General features: G+C 34.2%; 1 protein-coding gene across 1 annotated transcript; it reads right to left on the bottom strand.

Moving 5' to 3' along the window:
- Positions 1–4,761: 4,761 nt before the first annotated feature.
- On the bottom strand, positions 4,762–9,856 carry LOC112526669 (GDSL esterase/lipase At5g45910). The gene is made up of 5 exons (XM_025137046.1): positions 9,619–9,856; positions 9,020–9,247; positions 7,833–7,981; positions 7,471–7,744; positions 4,762–5,736 (listed from the first exon to the last, which is right to left on the bottom strand). The coding sequence occupies exons 1-5, from the start codon at positions 9,854–9,856 to the stop codon at positions 5,528–5,530; spliced, it is 1,098 nt and encodes a 365-aa protein (XP_024992814.1). The 3' UTR covers positions 4,762–5,527.
- Positions 9,857–10,817: the final 961 nt, after the last annotated feature.

The following is a 10,817-nucleotide window of genomic DNA, read 5'->3' as shown; positions in this document are numbered from 1 at the left end:
AAAATAATAGAAAAGTACGGGTCTTTTACGACAAAAAAACTAGCTCCACTGTAATCATATATTATACACAAATCTTGGCAACGAACTATGAACATACCGAGCAGCAGCAAACCTCGTTATGCGAAAACGAGGTTTACAATTAAGAAAGTAAAAGACAAAGAAAAATATACCGTAAAACGCAGTTTTTCTTTGCGGCACGTATTACTATAAAAAATTTCATATGTCGGAATCTTGAATCTTCATCTTCATAAATCAAAAATATACCAAATATGTATATAGCTAAAAATGCTAGCTAAAATCAACAAATCAATCATACTTTTTTTTTATTATTAACCTGGATATCCAACCAGCTATGCGAGCCGACTAATCCCAAAACGACCAGATGCTTTGCAGATAGCCCGGAGTCACCGCATTTGAACCTCTGTGGCTACAAGGGAATTTTTATTCCTCCTTGGATTTAATCATTTAAACCTGAGACCTCATGGTACTTTTGACGTTTGAAGCCAAGCTCAAACCAATCAGGCACCACTCTTGTGGTTTCAATCATACTCTTTACTCCATACATCATACATACTCTTTACTCCATACATCATACATACTCTAATTGGTAATTGCATGGAAAATTAAATTCTAAGTTCAAATAAACTGTAAATTTAATAAATAATAACTTATAATATTAAAACGATTAAATTTTAAAATGCTAATAACTATTAGGGGCTGTTTACCAAATTTTTTATTAACTCATGTATGGATAAATATTTCTCTCTGGATAAATTTGTCTGTCTACATAAATCTATGTTGTTGTTTACTTTTCTATCTGAATCAACAGTCTGAATAACAAAAATGACCGATTTACCCCTAAGGATGAACTACACACTGTTTAATAAATTGTTGTTCATTTTTAAAGGCAAATGATATTTCTGAAAAATAAAGAAGTAGATTAGCCATTAAAAAATACCAGCAATAGATACAGATAACAATAGACAAGTAGATTAGCCATTAAAAAACACCAAAGAACAATACTATCCTTTAATGCAACTGTTTCCTTTGCCAGAAATCAAATTGAGATGAGGCAAATTAACACCCTTTAATCTCATTATTTGATGATCAAGAAATCCAAAAATCTTTCTGGAAAAAAGAGAAGCAATGAAGCAGACCTCAACTAAACAGACAGCAATGAAACACATCGTCCGAGGAAGAAGATACCTAGGGTTCATGATCGTCGACAGGGAGGGAGCGTTTTGAGGAAGAAGATACGCTAGGGTTCATGGCCAAGGGTATGAGGGTCTTTTTTTGGGCTTAATGGGGGCAAGTGTTGTTTTTGATCTGTGCGAATAAGCCCAAAATAAACACACCATTTTGGTTGCGCGAATAAACCCATTTACTAATTAAGCTCATTAAGCCACAAGTAAACACACCCTTAGTCTAATAGGTAAATCTAAAGTTTTGGTCGGTTTAGACTACCAAAAAGACCGATCAAACCGTAAACCAGATCAGACCATTCGATTTGCACTTGACTGGACCATCCAAACCGTTAAAAATGATCTAGTTTGGTTCGGTTTGACCGATTTTGCTAGTCCAAAGGGTTTCTTTTAACACCCTAAAAAATATTGCGAGAATATTAAATAATTAAGAAAAACAAAATATTAAAATAGGGACAGCAGCAGTCGAGATTCACGGGCTGGAGCCGCTGGACTAACTTTTTTGTGAAATGGGCTTCAAGTTTTCAACCATGCAAGCTACTTGGGCCTAGTGATGGCCAAAAACCGGTCCCGGGTTGGGCCGGGTCGGTCCTTACCAGTCCCGGTCTCAAAAGATCCGGTCATAATCGGTCCTGGTGTAACTGGTTCCGGTCGGAAAAAATGAGCCTGGTCAAGCTTTATTGTAACCGGTTATGAGCCGCCGGTCCCGGTCCCGGTCATTAAAAAATAATATTTTTTAATTTTTTTAATTATATATATTTTTAATACATTATAAAATTTGTAATTTGGTCATTCAAGTACACTTTAAAAATCCGTTTTATAATAATTAAAATTACATTGTCTTACAAAATATAGCGAGAAACCGAGAATTGTGAACGTTTTTTTGCCTTTTTTGCGAATCGAAAACTTGGTATGTAAACCACTCAACCAAGACATTTGTATATAGAGTTTAGAAGGCAAAAAATACAAAAACAAACGGCCAAAAAACGGTGATAAACGGCTAGTTTTTTTTTTAAATAACGGCTATTAAAAAAAACTACATTTTTGAAAAATCGGGCCAGGCCGGTCCATAACCGGTCCCGGTCCCGCGAAACACCCCAAATTCATAAACCAGTCCCAGATTTTGGTCCTATAATCAGTCCCTACCAGTCCCGGTTCTCCGGCAGTCCCAGACCGGGTCGGGCCGGTTTGGCCATCACTAGTTGGTCCTGGGCTGCTAGGCTTGACGATTTTATCCTTTCGAGAATTCCTGCTACAATTTTTTTCGAGTAAACTACAAATTTTGGTCCTTGTGTTTTGTTGTAATTAACATTTTTCGTCCCTATATTTTTGAAATTACAAGATAGTCATCGTGGTTTGCAAAAATGTCCAGATCTGATCCTTATTTTTAAAACGCCGCTAAAAATTATGTTAAATAAGAGGCATTTTTGTCATTTAATCGATTGTTCTAGTCCAATCAAAATTCATTTTATGATTTTGGTCTATGTGGTTTTGATTGAGTAAAAGACAAAGAAATCGATTAAAAGATGAAAATGCCTCTCATTTAACGGAACTTTTAATGGCCGTTGAAAGAAAGGATCAAACCCATGTTCAGTAATTGAAGGTACTTGTTCGCTTTCACTACACCCAACCTACAAACTTTCACCCAAACACATATAGTTACTCTACAAGTACCATGGGCATGTCTGTTGGGGCTTTGAAAAGCTTATTGTCGTACTCTATTATTAGGGGGGAAAAAAGAGAGGGGGGGAGTACAGAGGTCGTCTATGATCATTTATCATAGAAATGAAATAAAGAGATATTTTAATCCTTACCAACTTGATCTTGTCGTTCCTAGAAACAAACATGCATGAACCATTTCACGAAGTATCTGTCTGGATGGTCCAAAGTCTCGATAGTTAGCTCTTGACCTTCCGGTTGAAAAACAATTATCGATGAAGACGTGTAGGTGCACTATTCCGCGGTGAGGACTGTGACTTTTGATAAATTTCCCATTTGATCCCATTCTAATTCTAATCAAGTATTCTTGTAGTTCCAGATGATCCAGCTACAGGAAGAACCAGGAACGGAGAGTTTTCCCCCCTTTTCCGCCAACTCTTTGTCCTTAAAAACGCTGAGTACGTCCATTTGTCTCTTTTTTATTAGTCGTTTAGAATAGAACTAGTAGTCAGAGGTAAGAGATGTCTAGGAATTTTCATCTCAAGATTTAGAGTATATCGGTCTTGTTACTTTCATTAGAATTAAATCCCGATAGAGGATTCTATTCATAGAATATCGAAAAAGAAGACTACATCTAAGTAAGGTATACGAAGGAAAGCCCATTTTACGTTGTTGACAATGTTTACAATAAAACTTAGCATTAGCAAAGATACTAGTTTTTCAAACTTTATCTTGTGCACAAATACTGAAAGATACCGATGTAAATTACAATTAGATTCGATTGTGGTTGGATTAGGTTGGAGTTTTTAACCGAAGTCGTGTCATGATACAAAATTCACTAGTATTCGGTATACCAAAAAGAAGGGTAGTATAATTAACTCTCTTTGAGACTCTATCATCGTCGTCAAATCATACACAACACACGCCCAAACCAACAACTCTGTACAACAAAATCGGGTTTATAGGACACAAAAAATGTTCAACTCTCCTAATGATAAAACTTTATAAAACTTAGATTTATAGGACCAAACACTTGTACGTCATATTTAAATGTGTTGCAATAAGTTAATATTACGCTTTTGGGCGTCTTGAAAAACCGTCTTGAAAAACTTTTTAGAACGCTTTTAAAACAAAATGCCCTATTAGCCTTTTTATACGACAATATTTGAAAAAAATGTTTTATAAGACACCTTTTAGTTAAAATTATCTTATAAAAAAAGCTAATTGAATACTTTATTTCAAAAGTGTCCTGAAAATTTGTTAAGACGTATAAAAACGTCATATAAGCTTATTATTATATCTTTAGATATGACGTTTTACTGTTTGATTATATAAAGTGGTCTATTTTGACACATATGTTACAGGTAATAAGGGTATAGATGAAATCGTGTAACTATACGGTATGGATTCATTTATTTATTGAGTTGTTAGTATAAAAAAACAATATATTAACGTACCTTTTTATTAGTAAATACGGAATAAAAAATATTACCGTCGGATTAAATCAAATAGGTGGCTTACACTGAATCTATAGGATCTCATAAAATCTGGGGTTCTGATCATATGATTATCCTATGTGCGTATAAGTATTTGTTATAAGAACGTGCTTTTTTATCGGTTTACTGACGTGATAACGGCTATTTCAAGTTATTGTCTTGATCGTGATTGAAAAATTGACCATGTTGACTACTTAGCTTATATGAAAGATTAGATTCAGCCACCATGGTTAAAACGCTTGTGTTTCGCCACTATTCAACAAATAAAACATTAATATAGATGCATTTTTTTTAAATAATAAGCACGTTTTATAACGCTATCAAGGAGCCCGTGAGCATATTATGGGTCCATACTCTATAGAAGAACAAAAGCAATAGTGGATTCAGAATTATCGACTCATATATACACACTACAACATCAATCTTGTTACAGTTTCACTTATTTCTATTTAAATGCGTTACAGATTTTCCATCTGATCAGATAACCATTACATTCTTGATTGAGCAAATAACTCCGTGCAGCTATAATCAATTTACAATCCACAAGTCTAGCTATTAACTTACTACAACACACAACATGTTATTTGAATTAAAGGCGGTCGTCTTAGATGGCTGAATAAAAATCTCTTGTACGACCCAAATCTCATACCCTTTTTTTTATATCATATCAATCACGTGAAGACACATCATTATTTTATTTAATATAAACTAACTTTTTATTCTCTAAGAAATAGTGATGATGTGGTTTTACATGATTGATAGACACTAAGAACACAAGGAATTTAGGGACAATAAATATTTATTTTACGGGAAATCGACCAAAATAGACAATCTCTCCGACCAAATTCACTTTTTAGCCACTTTCGGAACAGAAATCTCATTTTAGCCGAAATTTACATAAATGCCTTGCACATTTGCACAAAAGCTTATTTTCAGATTAATAGAAAAAAGAAAAAAGATTACGTAAATGGGAATCCTTGCGCGAATTCTTTATGGAAATGTGGATCTATACGCAAATTTACGTAAAGGTTTTTCTTTTGTTTTTTCAATCTAGAAATTGAGTTTTACGCAGATACGTGGCATATTTATGCAAACTCTGACTAAAACGGAAGTTCGATTAAAAAATAAACCTGATCGAAGAGATTAACTATTTTGTTCGATTTTGTTATTTTAGATGGGTGGAGAAGTGAAATTTCCCTTGAGCAATCCAGTGGCTATGTGGCTATAAGCTGTTTCAGTGAGGTGCACCCCATCCCAATTTGCATAAGTAGAAGGGTCTTTGCATGGTTTGGACCCAATGTGACCACACCTTGCTGTGTAATTGAAGTTGTATGGTCCACCCCCTCCACAACAAGCACTTAAACCTCCATTCATGAGTCCTGCATTCATGCACCCATTTATATAAAATTATCTGATATGGGTTTTATCTGATTCGAAAAAATCGGTCTTGATCCGATCCAATTCTAGAAAATATGGTCTGAAAAAGAACTGGCAATCGTGCACCGTCCGGACTAACAGTGTCATGGGTCAATCTTTGTTTGTTTACTGTTAATAAACTAATTGTTGGCTAATAAATTAACTGATAAACAGATTATGTTTGGTAAGAATAGCTGTTTTTTATCACCCTAACTAAGACTTTAACTAGTTCATGTGTGTGAAAGTAATTTAAGATACGTAAACGTTTGTGAAAGTGAAAATTGAGATTGATGAAGGTAATTGAAGGTTCATGTTTGTGGTGAGAAATCAACTGGTCGCCGATTTTTCAGCCGTTAGATCAAAAAATCAACTCATCTGATGGTTTAGAAGAATTCACGTCATTCTCACTGGAACACGACCATATATATGTATATATTGGGGGGAAATTTAATGAGAACCACAAAAATGTTACAAACCCGTGGGAACCAATATAAAAATATTTTTTTACATTATTTATTTTCATCAAACTACTACAAATTTGACTTTATAGGATGCCTAGATTGTCCAAGCGTCCTAATAAAATAACATATAGAACTTAGGGGCCGTTTACTAAACGCTTACCCGGTAGGTGCTTACTGGGCAATTTTTCTCACTGGACGAACATGGCAAGACCCAAGAATCTTACCTGGTAAGAACGATGATAAGGATAGAGAGTTTTACTCAGTAAGTGAAGGTGGCGACTCTTATTCGGGTAAGCGCTTACCATATATATTGTTGCACACGATACTATTTTGATATACTACAATCTTACCTAGAAAATAAATTATAGTGTTGACTTCTAACGGTAAGTGCTTACCGGATAAGCATTTAGGTAAACAACCCCTTAGGTTTATAAAACCAATAAAGCGTCCTATTTAAAAATGTTACAATAGGCTTATTGGACGTTTTTAAATGTTTTAACAAGTTTTTTAGGATGCTTTTAAAATTGTCTCCTATTAGTTATTTTATATGACACTTTTGAGAAAGATCCTATAAACATATCTTTTTTACAGGACACTTGTGTCTATAAAACACTTTTTCAAATAGTGTCATATAAAATAGTTAATATGACACTTTATTTTAAATGATTCCTAAAAAGCTTGTTAAAACGTTTAGAAATGTTCTATTAACCTATTGTAACACTTTTAGATCAGATGTTTTTTTGTTTGATCCTATAAACTTACACCTATGAATGTTTTTTAGGGTGCTTATTAATTTTAGACGTCCTACAAAATCAATTTTGTTGTAATGTCAAAGGTTATATGATTTAAAATATTATTTCACATATATTTGTTTCATAATATGATATTTTCACATATATTTGTTTCACCATGTGAAACATTTTTACCTGTATTTTTCGTTTCACTATGTGAACCCAAAAAAATAGTTTCACATGTAATTTTTTTCACCATGTGAACACAAACATATATGAAATAGTACCTTAAATCGTACATTTTGATGAGAAAATAACGTAAAAAATAGTTTTTATATCAGTTTTCTCACAGGTTTGTAATTTTTTTGTGGTTCTCAATTGATTATTGTAATATATTCCCATAATGGTCGTAGGACCAGTAGGATAAAGGTGTTCTGGAGGGTAACTCAAGCGCTTTCTACACACACACAAAAATCGTACTAGAGGAACGTAAAAAGAAACTTACCAAGATGGTGCGGGATGTGGAACAAGGCCTTCGCAACACCATAGTAATCGGCATAAATGATTCGAGATTGTGGGTATTTTTGCCTTAGTTTATCCAAAGCTAGCTTAAGTTGATCATTGTGGTATTTCGAGAAAGCGTTGTGATACTTCAGACATCCGTTTCTATCGTAAGTGGCTTTGTCTCGAGTTCCAAAAAGCGTCAAGTAAGCTGCAGAGCACCCGACTGGGAAATTCCCTGGCACAACCACCTCCCTTGCACCTTCTTCAATCAACATCTGTGAAACATTAAGTACATTGGTTTACTTCTGCTTACAGAGCTACAGAAAAGAAATATAAAAGAATCTTCGAAACATTACAACTTACGCTGGTGGCAGCAATTATCGTTCCCACAACGAAAGGTACCATTCTTTTTACTTTCTTAATGGTTCCGCCCACGAAAAAAGCATAGTTGTAGTCGTTACCACCAATCTCCCCCATCAGAAAGAGCGATCTTTTGAAGTAGCTATCACAATCTGATACACGAAAACTAATGCCCATCAAGTAATTTTGGTAGTTGCATAATCTTTTCAGGCTGGTTGTCTATGGCCCATCATGTAATAATCGAATTTAAGCTATAAATGTGGGTGCTTAATATCCGTTTATATAAGTATACCACTGACACCAACTATGTTACGCTCTGGGCCCAAATGTTGACTCAACACTCGTTTCTACAATTATATCACCCTAGAACCAACTATGCTATGGATTGTGCCCAAATGTGGACTCAACGTTGTTTGTATAAATATACCATATTTAACCAAACTATGCTACGTATTGGGCTCAAACATGGGCTCAACATTTTTGGTGCGAGTATAGTACCACAAAATAAACTTTCCATGCATTGGGCCCGAATGTGGGCTAAGCGCTATATGTGCAAGTATACCACTCGAAACCATCTATGCTATGTATTGGGCCGAAATGTTGACTTAACACAATTTGTGCAAGTGTGCCACCTAATAGAGATGGCCAAATGGGACTGGCAGAGGACCGAGATCCGAACCAGCCCGATGGTCCTTAATCGATTACGATATTCCACAGAAAACAAGGTCTGGCCCGGCCCAATCTGGGACCGGCCTGATTTTTTATTTAAAATTTATTTATACATTTATTTTTAAATTTTTTTTAAGTTATATTTTTAAATTTATCTTTAAATATATTTTTAAGTGTATTTGATCGAAGACCAAAATGTATTTAATTGACCCAATTATAATAAAAAAGTATTTGTTAGTGTGTTTGATTGACCAAATTTTTCAAAAAATATTTTTTTTGTATATGTTAAAAATCAATTTTAAAAAATAAAAATTAAAATTAAGTGGGACCGAGTTGGACCCGGCCCGGGAGCGGGATGGTTCTCATAACCTGGCTTCATACACCTTAAGGCCTTCGTATTTAAGTCGGGACCGGTTACGAAATCACTATTTGGGACCGGGACTGATTTTTTGACCACCTCTACTATCTAAAACCAAATGTGCTGAGCCCTGGCCCAAATGTGGGCTCAACATGTTTATTACCTTGCTTGGTGGTGCACATGGTTGATTTAACCTTCTTGAACCACCCCAATTGAGTGGTTAATGAATCATTGGTCCAAAGAATCTGTCCAAACCCTTGGTCATAGAAGAACTTTGCATCAAGTGCCGTAGCTCCGGCAATTGCAAAATTAACTCCATGTTCGGCTTTCAGCTTCAAACTTTCGGCAATCTGTAGATACGGTGGTAGATACGGTATGCTAAATTCCTCAGCTGCGTTTTGTGATCATCATATAGAAAATGTTATAAGAAATGCATACAACAAAAAGGGCAAAAATGCATTACAATTGTATTAGTTTCATAGGACGTTAAATATGTCTAACTGTCATGATAAACTGTTTTATAGGACTTCAGTTCATAAGTACAAACAATTGTGTGTCCTATGTAAAGGTGTAATTATAAGTTGATGCGACGTTTTTTGACTTCTAAACAAGATTTTTAGGATACTTTTGAAATTAAACGTCATATTAGTGTTTTTATATGACATTACTTGAAAAATGTCTTAGGATACGCAGATATATTTGGGATTCATATAAACCCTATTTTGTTATAGTAAGAAAAATGAAACTTAATAGAGTTTATACCGATAAAATCAACGATAAGTCGTCCATTTGAACAACGACCGGTTGCATGGTGAAAGAATGTCTCCCCGTATGGAAGTTTTCCGATGACCGGATTTGTTAATGCACCGGAGTGGAGGAAGTTTCCGGTGTCAGCAATTGAGTCACCAAAGCTATAGATTCTATCATACCCTAATGGAAGAGAAGAAGAAAGTGTTGTAGAGACACAAACAACAAAAAGAAAGAGAGAGACCATATTCATTATGAATATCAAAAATGTATCTTGCAAATAATATATACATATATACACATATATATAACATTTATATCTCACAACATGTGGAAATAGTTATTGCATTACCCTTTCACAACTGCCCAACACTTAAATAAATCAAGCTACCAATTCAACTGTCCTTCAACCACAATAAATCTCAAATTCATCTTTTACATCGGTTAGACTCATATCAATTTACTGATATATATATATATATATGTATGTATGTATGTATATATATATATGTATGTATGTATGTATGTATATATATATATATATATGTATGTATGTATACAATATTTTCTTTTGTTCCTTTTTAAATTATCTTTTAAATTAAATGAAGATTTCACATATTCTTAAACTCATATTTAGCCGTTTAGCCAGCCCCAATTCGCTTAATAGTTTAGACGTTAGGACCATCTTGTACACAGACGGGATGGTAGAGGACTAGACGTGCGAGAAAGAGACAAGCAGAGGAAGAAACTGTGCACTGATATAAGGTTTTGATTTGATAGCTAGTTTAATAATCTACATATCATATTTCATCATATATTATATATCTTTGTTCCACGCAGTAACGAAGGCAACAGAGTGGTAGGCTGGTGTTGAGCTCCGTAACTGCTACGGTAAAAGTATATAATAGAAAAATGTTACAAAAATACCCTTATAGTCCTAAGTGGTTTGGACTATTTCTTTGTATCGAGAAATCCCAAGTCCAAATCTTGTTGATTGGTTTTTTATGATAGTTTATTTCTTTTTTACATTAAATTTTTATTCGACTGTCAATTCATTTGTTTATGGTTTTCATTAATTAAATATTTTTTTAATTTTTAAAATACTTACATCCATGTAACTTTAGTTGTTGTTTGTTTTTAAAAGATGTTAGAATCTGAAGTCTGATTTTTTTTATAAGAAGTAGGGGTGTATGTGGATTGGGTTGGGCGGTTAT

The sequence above is a fragment of the Cynara cardunculus genome (genome assembly GCF_001531365.2).
Source record: "Cynara cardunculus var. scolymus isolate 2C chromosome LG 14, CcrdV1, whole genome shotgun sequence".
NCBI lineage: Eukaryota > Viridiplantae > Streptophyta > Magnoliopsida > Asterales > Asteraceae > Cynara > Cynara cardunculus.
This window is presented reverse-complemented; position numbering and strand designations above follow the sequence as displayed.

Bases quoted from the DNA above. Each gene is read 5' to 3' on its own strand.
- LOC112526669 (XM_025137046.1), bottom strand. From the start codon at position 9,856: ATGAATATGGTCTCTCTCTTTCTTTTTGTTGTTTGTGTCTCTACAACA. The intron at 9,248-9,618 runs GTATAAACTCTA...CACAAAACGCAG, and splicing joins ACTTATCGTTGATTTTATCG to CTGAGGAATTTAGCATACCG. The intron at 7,745-7,832 runs GTAAGTTGTAAT...AATGTTTCACAG, and splicing joins CGATAATTGCTGCCACCAGC to ATGTTGATTGAAGAAGGTGC.